Raw genomic sequence first — 12,024 nt, 5'->3', positions numbered from 1 at the left:
AGTTTCTTAAACTGGATTTGAACTCAGGTCTTTCTGACTCCAGTTCCAGCACTCTATCCATTGAGCTTCCTAGCTACCCTTCCTAACAATTAAAGCTGTCCAAATGGACTGCCTTCAGAGGTAATGAATTCTCCATCACTAAAGGTCTTCAGACAAAAACTGCAAAACCAACTAACTGGGGCAGTTGGGTGGTGCAGTGGATAGTGCACCTGCCCTGGAGGCAGGAGGATCTGAGTTCAAATGTGACCTCAGACACTTAATAATTACCTAGCTGTGTGACCTTGGGCAAGTCACTTAACCCCATTGCCATAAATAAAAAAAAATTTTTAAACCCAACTAATTGCCATGTCACAAATTATATAAGTCTAAGACTGCTGACATTTATATAGGACTTTATTTACATTCTCACAACAGCCCCATGAGGCAGGTGCTATAGGTACTATTACCCCATTTTGCAGATGAAGAAAATAAGGAAACACACTTAATAAGTACCAGTGGAAGCCTTCAAACCCTAGTATGGGGGTTGCTAGGTAGTGCAGTGTATAGAGCACCAGCTCTGGAGTCAGGAGGATCTGAGTTTAAACCGGACTCCAGACACTTAATACTTACTTACCTGTGTAACCTTGGGCACTTAGCCCCACTGCCTTGCAAAAAAAAAAGGCAAGCAAACCCTTTCTTGTGTCCCAACTGAATTGGGAACACTGAATTCAGTGCTCTTTATGCTGACTCTTAGTAAAGGTCTCTGTCTAAAATAAGAGTTTGCCAAACTATTCTTCTAGCAGCAAAGTTCTAGGCCTAAGTCCCATTTTTTATACATAACCTATGAGCTAAAGCAAAACAAAACATCTAAGCCTTACTTTCAAAAAGCACACATGTTCAAGATGAGTATGGCTAATTGCAAGATATTGGCAAGTAAAATCAGTATCTACTGTATTCTCAGCAATCCTGAGAATCATTAACCTTGGGTTCTAGTACTTTTTAATTAATTAACTATGGTCAGAGGATGAAAATGGCACTTACCTCAATTTTATTCTTTCTGTGGTAAAATAAAAAAAACTCAGTATACAGTTTTATTTATTTATTTATTTATGTTTTTTTTTTTTTTAGGTTTTTGCAAGGCAAATAGGGTTAAGTGGCCACACAACTAGGTAATTATTAAGTGTCTGAGGCCAGATTTGAACTCAGGTACTCCTGACTCTAGGGCTGTCAGTATACAGTTTTAAAAAGGTGATATAGAAATTAATAAAAATGTATTTTTCTGTATAATAGGTATAATAATACCTACTTTCAAGGTATCCTTAAAAGTTAAGATGAAAGAACAGAAGAAAAAGTAGCCTGAAGAAGTTAAAAACTACTATATAAATCCAATTACTCCATTTTTCTCATGCCTGTCATGCCAGTCCCTTGGGGACAAGTCAATTTAATTTACCTGAGCCCCACTACTAGGTAAGTGATCATCACCAGGGGTAACCTGGTAAATGTTTAACAAAGGGGAGAGAGCAGAATATATACAGTACATTCTAAATTTAGTCTGCATAAAACTCTGCCTTAAGTCTAGACAACCAAAAAAAAATCAAGCCCTGAATTTTAGTGTTTGCCAATTTCTGAGGTATAAATCTTCACATTGTAAATATAACAATCCCTAAGCCACTGAAGTCTTTAGCATTGATTTTAAAATGCTTTTCAAAAACCTTAAAAAATTGAAAAAATAGTCTGAACTTCTCTGTAATACTCCATAATTATTTAGAAACATTTAGACTTATCACACTAAATTTAAGTCAGTGTTTTTCACTTAAAGCTAAAGTTAGAGTCATTATATAAGTAAGAATAAAGACTATGAGCCCTACTTTCCCATTCTCAAGTGACTGATAAGGATATTTACTACTTTGGCAAATATTACATAAATAGTTCTCTATCTGATTATTGTGGGCATCCAATAAAGTGATGAACTCATCACTTAAAACCACACATTAAAGACTGCTTAGATTAAACCATAACTAATCTCATAATTACACTTTGGCAGAACTCCATCATAAACATGTGGTCAGAGGATGCTAATCATACCTCTCTATAACAGGCTTTCTGTAGTAAAATGAAAGCAACAGTATATAACAGTGAATATAAAGGACGAGCTTTGACCATAGAATACCTGAGAAAGAGCATTAAACTAGGAACTAAGAAACCTGGATTCTATTTCTACCTCTTCTCAAATCAGGTAAGTCATTGTCTCTCTAAACTTCACCATCTAATCATTTGTTGAATGGCAAGATCCTTACAATCCTTTCCAACTTTAGGAAACTATAAATTTATGGTGTAAATAACTTGAAAACATTGTTCTTTATGTACTATATTAATTAAAATATTTAATGTCTTTCCCACCTCACCCTAGCCTATCTGGAAAGTGTGGTATTTGAATAGAGGTACAGCCTTGGAAGCAGGAAAATCTGGGTTCAGGGTTTACTTCTGACATACTATCAGCATGAAGAGAAATTTTTTTCAATTCTACCCATTAGAAAATAAAATATATAGTGAAATGGGTGACCCATTGTTTGATATAAAAATAAAATTCTATGAGAGTGCTTACTGTGTACAAAGCATTATATTAGAAGTCAGAGAAGAAATAAAGTTTTCAAAGATGCCAACGTGAACTGGTCTCTAAGATCTCAGTAGTTACAATAGCCTTTTTTTTGAGTTCTCATTGTTTTAGACCTCTCTATTGTATTTGAGACTGTAAACTGTTACCTTCTCCTCCTTTACACTCTCTCCTTTTAGAGGTATATAAATGTTAGTTTTAATTATTATTATTATTATTTATTATTATTATTGCCTTTTTAATACAAGGAGATAACTTTTACACTTACTTATTACTGTGTCAGTAGGATGTGAACCATGCTAGAGTATAACAATAGAGGAATACAGCTTTTTGTTTTGTTTTGTTTTTTAGGTTTTTGCAAGGCAAACGGGGTTAAGTGGCTTGCCCAAGGCCACACAGCTAGGTAATTAAGTGTCTGTCTGAGACCTGATTTGAACCCAGGTAGTCCTGACTCCAAGGCCGGTGCTTTATCCACTTATGCCACCTAGCCACCCCCCCTTTTTTTTTGTTTTACAGATTTTTTTAAAACAAGAGAATATATGCAATGTGCAGCTCATGGAATTACAAACCTCAACCTCAGATTCCTCTCACTGTTCTGTTACTACTGAATAGTGATGACTGAATCTAAGGCAGGGTTACCTAACATCAACTAAGTCCTCTAAGCAACAAGAGAATCTTCACTTTTCCCTAAATGATCTTCAATTTTCCAAAGTTTTTCTTCTGTCTTCAGGACTCCCATACCAAATCATCATTATCATCAACTTAGCTGGAATTTATATAACATATAAAGATTTGAAAAATACTTTACAAATAGTATCTCATTCTATCCTGAGAGGCTGGTGCTATAATTATTCCCATTTTATAGATAAAGTAGGAAGAAACTATACATTTATATAGCACCAGTTGTGTGCTAGGGACTATGCCAACCTTTTAAAAAATGTCTCATATAGGGGTGGCTAGGTGGTGCAGTGCATAGAGCACTAGCCCCGGAGTCAGGAGTGTCTGAGTTCAAATCCATCCTCAGACACTTAATAACTACCTAGCCATGTGGCCTTGGGCAAACCACTTAATCCCACTGCCTTGCAAAAAAAAACCCTAAAAAATATCTCATTTAATCTTCATTATAATCCTGGGAGGTAAGAGTTATTCTTATATCCATTTTACAATTAAGGAAACTGAGGCAGAAAGAGATTAAGGGTCTGAGGCTGGATTTAAATATATTTCTTCCTGACACAGGCCTCTATGCTTTATCTACTAGCTAACCCAACCTTTCAGCAGGGTACTTAGACTTTACTGAAATAGAGGTTAGTCACCATGATGCAGTTACATATTTTCCTAACCCTACATCTCAAAACTCTTTAACATTATCCTCAACTCTCTCCTCTTCTCCTCCAGGGTCTAATGAATGGACATCCTTTTACTAACCAAGGTCCATTCTTTTACATGAATCTTTGAACCCATCCCCCAAGAAGATTCCATCCACAATCATTCCCCACCACCCTCTTTCTCTCCCCCTCTCATTTTCCCTATCAAATGAAGTGTCTCATTCCCTGCTGCCTACAAACATGCCTGGATCTTCTTCATAAAAAAAAAAACCTCTCACCTGACCCTATGATCACCTCTACTGATGTATCCTTTATCTGTCTTCTGCTTCACAGCCAAAATCCCAGTAAAACAAAAAATAAGCTGTCTCCACACTTTGCTTCCTCTTCCTTACCTTTCATTCAGTTTCTAACTCCCTTAAAGTCTGGATTCTGACCCATTTCTCAAAGGAAATTATTTTCTCCAGAATTGCCTTCCAATACAATCTTAATTGTCAAATTCAGTGCTTTTTCTGAGATGAGACAAAGAAGAGTTTCCCGTCAAAAGCATTAATTTAAATTCTTTTTTTTTTAGTTGTTTTCTTTTTGCAAGGCAAATGGGGTTAAGTGGCTTGCCCAAGGCCACACAGCTAGGTAATTATTAAGTGTCTGATACCGGATTTGAACCCAGGTACTCCTGACTCAAAGGCCAGTGCTTTATCCACTACGCCACCTAGCTGCCCCTAATTTAAATTCTTTCCTCAGATTACAATTCTTACAAAAGAAGGCAGAGTTTGACTTACCAGAGACAGTTAGAACAGAAGGAGATATTTCTGGCTTGTAGGTAACACGGCTGCTATTTCGAATCCAAAAAATTTTGACAGGTTCAGGAGGTCCCACTGCCTTACAGGAGACATTGAAGGCTGTGTTTTTGCTAACATTCATGCTCTCTGGGTGTTTAATGAAATAAGGAAGTCCTTAAAAAGAGAATTAAAAATAATATTAAGAAAAAAAGAAAGAAAAAAGTCCTGAAGAAAATAACAATTCTACCAGAAAAGTCGGTTTTTCTATCCAACCTTCTTGAGGTCTGGGGAAATTCTCGCTGAACCTGATAAAAGCCTATTAAAAATAATACAATGGCTATTGCCTAACACTCAAACTAGACCACAATTTTATTTCCTACACAAGTTCTCCAAAAGTTTTGTAAAATAAAGTAGTTTGAAAGAATAATAATTAGAAGCCATTTAAATTTTGTAGCTCATTGCTGCAATGCAAACTCATGGATATTTTGTTTTGCTAAAATAGCCATAAAGTTGAAGAAAAAGCATGTCCATTTTTATCTTCAATTTTAGACTTTTTACTTTAAATATGTGACATAATAAATATTATCATCTTCATTATTATGGAACTGGAAAGTGTTTGGAGAAGCGAAAGCCCTCAAATTCATACTATATAAGAATTAGTAGAAAGAAGTAGATAGTATGCATGGTGATACATACCAATAATTACAGTTCTTTTGGAGACTGAGTCTGGTGGATGACTTGAGCTTGGGAATTCTGAGCTATAGTAGACTAAACTGATCAGATGTTCAAGTTAAGAATAACAACAATATGGTAAACCTTCCCAATAGAGGGGTAAGGGATCACTGAATTAACTAAAGAGGGTCAAATTAGGACATGTCAGACACAGAGTGCGTCAGAGTTCTTATGCTGATCAGTAGTGGGAACAAGATAGGGAAGTGAAGAAGAAAGAAGGAAGACAAAGGAGGAAAGAAGAAGAAGGAGGGGGAAAAAAGAAGAGTGGGCAAAACTAGGAAGAAAGGATAGAAATTCTGCATTGTAACCTTGAACCTGTATAGCAGTTTTACAATTTTCAAGGTACTTTCACATATATTATCTCATTTGAACAACTAGAAAGTTGAAAGCCTAACTGGCAAGATCTCCCACTAGAAACCCAAATATGGGGCCATTCATAACAGAAGTGTAACAATACCCCCCAAGCATTCCAATGTGTATTTTGTGCATATACCAAAAATTGAACTGATCCAAAAGCTTCTAAATTTGTTTTTTGGGGTTTTTTTTTAATCTTGAGATCAGAATAAATCACCGGTTCTAGTTGGGATATCTTAGGAATGCTGGAAAATTGGTTGTTTGGAGATTCAAGAATGTATGCAAAGTTATTTGGATATAATGACTAATTCTTTCCCTGGATATTTTCCTGGCATCTGGACAAATGAAAGATCTCCTAATCTTTTCATATGGGTGGAGAACTATGGAGAACCTCTCTTGATGAAACTATTTAATACTCTCAAAAGTGATCTCTCCTATACTGGGTCAGTCTTGGGCAATACTCTGGGTTATGTATCTTTTCCCCTTTTCCTTTGCTACTCTTCTCTTACCCAACCAAAAAAACCAATCATGTTCTCTAAAGATAGTTTAACTCTTTAACTCAGAAGAATGAGTGGCAAAGAAAAGTTTCTAAGGAAAAAATTCATCATGCTTTAATCACAAATTAAAATGAAACTTGGAGAAAAAAAAAGAACCTAACATCAGGTCTTGGAGGGGACAATGGCTAAACATCAGTCTGAACCCAAGAAAGACACTCACCCACTTTGTGTTTGATTTCCTTTAAGAGTAAATTGGGAAGCAGTTCAATGAATAAAACACCTAATGTCAGGAGATACTTGACTTACTAGCTATGTGACCCTGGGCAAAGTCACTTAAGCCCATTACCCCAAAAAAACAGTAAAATGACAAAAAAAAGAATAAGTTGGGACTAGTAAATGGTAAACCAACAATATTGAAGGATGCCAAGAAAATATCCATTTGCTCCAAAGAGATGACAAATGTTAACAGCAAACAAGTAAATAGGAAAGCAATTTCCGAGACTTTTTTTTGGTAACAGAAACAGCACTAAACTTAGAAATGGGAGAAATTTTGGTTCAAATCTCAGCTCTGAGTAGTTGTGTGAGCACAAGCAAATTCCTTATCTTAAACCTTTTTTACTTATCTGCTCCAACCATGTATTCTGTTCTCTGACCTCACCTCCTCTCCTCTCTCCCCAGGAAAAGCTTGGACTCTGCCCATGGAACCATCATGGGCAAGAGATTTCACTCAATCTTGCCTAGATCCAGTTTTCCTACTCACTTCCTAGTCAGGTAGCCCTCCTGAGTCTCTTCCTCCCTCTACATATCTTATTAATTAATAAGACTATCAACAGATAGTCTTGCTTATCTGCATCTGTATCCCAATTGCTAAGGACAGTGTCTGGCTCATAGTAGTCATATCAACAAATATTTATTAAATATCTAAAAAAAAAAGGAAAAGCCAATCCCTACTCTTGAAAATTTCGCAGTCTAAAGGGGGACAAAACTAATAAATCTTTAATAAGTGTTGTATCTCTCTATCAGAATAGGGGTATTAATACCATGGTCTTTACTTCAGAGGGCTTCAATAAGCAACCATATTCTCTCAATCATTTATCTTTTGACTTACCTTGTACTTCCATGTAGATGGGTTCAGACACAATTTCATCACTGTTTATTCTTAATTTGCAAAAATAGGACCCATTATCAGAACGCTGCACATTGCTTATGCTTAGGAGAAAAAAAAAAAACACAAGATTTTTTTACTTCGTAGATTAGTGACAGAGTCTAAACAATCCTACAATAGAAATGAGACATTACATGAAAGTCTAATTTGATTAGGTATTGCTCTGAAACTTTCAGTTCCTTCTCTCTTCTTCCTTCTTCTAAATCTCACATAAGACCCCATGTAGTTTTTCATCCTATAAATACCAACTATTGACAAATGGGAAAAAACTTCGTCATACATATGCTATTTATTTCTCTTTCTCAAGTTTCTAACCCTTTAAAAGTTATCTTTGGAAAAATCCTTCTAAGACAGAAAAGCAAGGGACTATTTAGACCGGTGTCTATTGGTTAATTTTTATTTAACTGTTTTTCTTTGTTTCAGGGGTAATTTAATTCAACCATTTCGTGGTCTTATTGAGGCTAAGATCAAGTGATAGTGACTATGATGGAAAAACAAAATCCACCAATAAAATTTAAAAAAAAAAGATGGAGAGAAATTCATATTCATCAACTATTGTGATGATGTGTTGGCACAGTTGATACAGTAAAGATCTTGGAGTCAAGAAGATCTCAGTTCAAATGCTAAGAAACTGATGAGCTTTGTGATTTTTGGACAAGTCACCTAACCTCTCTCTCTGCTTCGATTTCCTCATCTGTAAAAAGGAAGTAATAGTAGCACCTATTCCACAGGATTGTTATAAGGATCAAATGAGAAAACATATATAAAACTCTATACAAATCTTAAAGTGCTATGTAAACTACAGCTCTTAGCTATGGTCATCTTTATTCATTTGCCTTCCGAAATATAAATGATCCCAGGTTAAAAACCTTCATAGCAACAGCTCTCATTTTTTGAATGACATTGGAGATTTGTACATATGGATTCAATTAATCCTAAGGATCGAGTCTAAGAACAACAAACACAAAGTTTTGTTTTGTAGAAATTATATTTTGATTACTTGGTGGAGTAATTATGGGGAAAATACTCTGGCTTCTGCTTTACAGGTCTCTTTTCTCTGTGTAGTTTTTAGTTAGGTATAAAAGCAAAACAATATCTGTCTACCTTAGGAGGTTCTGACAGAGGGAGGCAGAGCCAAGATGGTGGCATGAAGGCAGCATTTCCCAGGAACTCTGACCCCCCAAACCCCCCAAAAACAAAGGATGGCTCTAGCCAAAATTTAGAGGGGCAGAACCCACAGAAAGACTGAGTGATACATTTTCCCAGTCCAAGATAACTTAGAAGCTCTGCAGGAAAGGTGTGTTTCACAAGAACTGGTGGTTGGAAAAAAAAAAGCCAAGGCCACAGGACAGCACAGCCCAGCACAGCACAGCCCAGACATCACTGACAACAGCTTGAAGGGGCAGTGAGAGAGCTCTGCTGCACCTGGGCGAGAGTGAGGAGCATGATGGCAGAATCTACAGAGAGAATCAGGAGAAAGCAGCCTGTACCCCCAGAGAAGGTAAGGGAAGTCTGCAGAGATTTCTTTGTTCTCCCTGGGGTAGGACTCTGCTGTTTGCCTACACTCAGATATTGCAGTTTGGGCTTCCACACTAAATAACCAAGCTGGATCTCCCCTTATAGCTCCAGGGCAGAGGGTAGTGCTGTGGTCATCTACATATCAAAGCACAGGCTAGAGCATATAAGACCTTGGAGGAATAAAGGTCCCAGTGGGTATCCCCCCAAAAAAACAACCCAAAGCCTTGGAAGTGCTGTAAGTTAGTCTTGGACTGAGGAAATGAGGAAACAACAGAAAAAGAAGAATCTGACCATAGAGAATTACTTTACTCCCATGGAAGATCAAAACACATACTCAGATGATGACAAAATTGAAGCTTCTATATCCAAACCCTCCAAGAGAAATAGGAAATGGGCTCAGACTATGGATAAGCTCAAAAAAGACTTTGAAAAGCAATTAAGGGAGGTGGAGGAAAAATTGGGAGGAGAAATGAGAGTGATGTAGAAAAATCATGAAAACCAAATCAAAAGCTTGGTGAAAGATATACAAAAAAAATACTGAAGAAAACAATATGTTAAAAACCAGTTTAGGCCTAATGGAAAAAGCAAAATAAAAGGCAAATGAGGAGAAGAATGCCTTAAAAAGCAGAACTGGCCAGCTGGAAAAGAAGATAAAAAAAGCTCTCTGAAGAAAATAACTCCTTCAAATGAAAAAAAGGAAACTCATGACTTTGCAAGAAAGCAAGAAGAAATAAAACTGCCAAAAAAGCCAAATATTAGAAGAAAATGTGAAATATCTCACTGGAAAAACAACTGACCTCTAAAACAGATCCAGAAGAAATAATTTAAAAATTATTGGGCTATCTGAAAGTCATGACCAGGAGAAGAGCCTAGACTTCATTTTTCAAGAAATAATACAGCAAAATTGCCCTGAGATCTTAGAAGCTGAGGGTAAAATAGAAATCGAGAGAATTCACCAGTCACCCCCTGAAAGAGATCCAAAGAGAAAAACTTCCAGTAATATTACAGCCAAATTCCAAAACTCCCAAATCAAAGAGAAAACTCTAAAAGCTGCCGGAAACAAACAATTCAACTACCGAGGCTCCATAGTCAGGATTACACAGAATCTAGCAGCATCTACATTAAGGGATTGTAGGGATTGGAATATGATATTCCGTAAGGCAAAAGATCTTGGTTTACAACCGAGAATCAACTACCCAGCAAAACTGAACATCCTCTTTCAGGGGAAAAGATGGACTTTCAACGAAACAGGGGACTTTCAAACTTTCCTACTGAGACAACCAGAGCTGAACAGAAAGTTTGATCTCCAAGTACAGGACTCTGATGAACCATAGAGGGAGTGGAAGAGAAGGACTAACTATGAGGAATTTGATGATGTTGAACTGTTTGGATTCCTTCACAGGAAGAAGATATTGATAACTCATACGAACCTTCTCATTTATAAGAGCTGTTAGAAGGAGCATATATAGACAGGACATAGGAAGAAGCGGAATATAATGGTATGATGTGATAAAGGGATGGAGTCAATGGGTGAGGGGAGAAAGTACTGGGAGGAAGAAAAAGGAGATGAAGAAGCTGAGAAATTTCACACAGGAGTCAAGAAAAAGCTTTTTCAATAGAGTGGAAGGGGGAAAGGCAAGGGGGGATGAGTGAGTCTTCATTCTCATCAGAAATGGCTCAGGGAGGAAATGACATACATATTTAATAGGGTGAGGAAATCTATTTTGCCCTGGAGAAGGATGGGAGGAAAGGGACGGGATGAGGGGGAATGGGAGTAGGGAAGGGAGAAATAGGTGATAGAAGAGAGGGAAGATTGAGGGAGAGGGTACTCAGATTTCAACACACTTTTGGACAGGGCCAGGATGAAAGGAGAGAGAGAGAGAGAACAGAATAAATGAGAGTGGGGAGAAATAGAGTGGAGGTACAGCTAGTAATAGCACCTGAGGGAAAAATATTGAAGCAACTTCTCTGGTTGACTTATGATAAAGAAAGCAGCTCACCCCAGAGACAGAGCCATTGAAATCTGAACACAGACTGAAGTACATTTTTTAACTCTCTCTCTTTCTATTCTTGAGGTTTCTCATCTTCTTGGGGGGTGAGGGGGTTTATGTTTATTCTTATGTTTACTCATAACATTCAATTTACATCAATATATGGCATGGAAACAATGCAGAGACTGTCAGACAGCCTTCTGTGGGGGGGGGGATGGGGGGGGGGAATTGTAGAATTCAGAGCCTTGCCAAAAATGATGGGTACATATTACTATTGCATATAATTGGAAAACAAATAAAATGTTAAAGTGTTAGGAAAAAAAGGATATTCTGACCAATAAGTCATGGCCAAAATTTCCTAGCCTAAAGATCCAAAAGCTATAGTAGAACAATAGAAAATGTTGCATTGAAAACAGCAGTTTTCTTGCAATTTTTATTAGCAGCTTCAAATATGAAGATTTAATTTTAATCTTACTAATCTTCCTCTGTCCCTCCCAAACTTAAATTCTAGTCCTATATTACTTCTGAATTTCAACACATGCAAAATGTAACTCCTTGTGTTTTTCCCTAAAAACTCAACTGAGGAAACAATATCCTAAATTCCCCTCTCCTCATTCAAGTAAGGCTATTTTTTTCCCTTAAAAAATATTGAAGCAGGGCAGCTAGATGGCACAGTGGATAGAGTACCAGCCCTGGAGTCAGGAGGCTCTAAGATCAAATCCAGCCTCAGACACTTATCACTTAACTTAGCTGTGTGACCTTGGGCAAGTCCCTTAACCCCGTTGCTTTGCATAAACAAAAAAGGTAGTTAAACTTTTTATGAGATTTGATTGATTTAGGGAACTAAAGGTTCAGGGCCTTGACATCACTTTCTTGTTGCCTGAGATAAAAGGAAAAAAGAGTTCCAAAGATATGGCAGACCATAACAAGAAATTCAGAGCCAGAGGAGTTTCATGCGAATCTACTTATATTGACCCAGAATTCAGTTGATCTGAGTTCAAATATGACCTCAGACACTTACTAGCTGTTGTGATTCTTAGCAAGTCACTTAACCTCTGTCTGCCTCAGTT

At 37.0% G+C, this 12,024-nt stretch overlaps 1 protein-coding gene across 1 annotated transcript in view; it reads right to left on the bottom strand.

Moving 5' to 3' along the window:
* Nucleotides 1-12,024, bottom strand: part of MERTK (MER proto-oncogene, tyrosine kinase) — a 118,095-nt gene that overhangs the window by 66,124 nt on the left and 39,947 nt on the right. Inside the window, exons 3-4 of the mRNA XM_074209278.1 lie at nt 7,389-7,489; nt 4,698-4,871 (exon numbers count right to left, since the gene is read on the bottom strand). Coding sequence (XP_074065379.1) covers nt 4,698-4,871; nt 7,389-7,489 — 275 coding nt within the window. The remainder of the gene's footprint in view (nt 1-4,697; nt 4,872-7,388; nt 7,490-12,024) is intronic.

Source organism: Macrotis lagotis, chromosome 1 (assembly GCF_037893015.1).
Source record: "Macrotis lagotis isolate mMagLag1 chromosome 1, bilby.v1.9.chrom.fasta, whole genome shotgun sequence".
Taxonomy (NCBI): Eukaryota; Metazoa; Chordata; class Mammalia; order Peramelemorphia; family Peramelidae; genus Macrotis; species Macrotis lagotis.
This window is presented reverse-complemented; position numbering and strand designations above follow the sequence as displayed.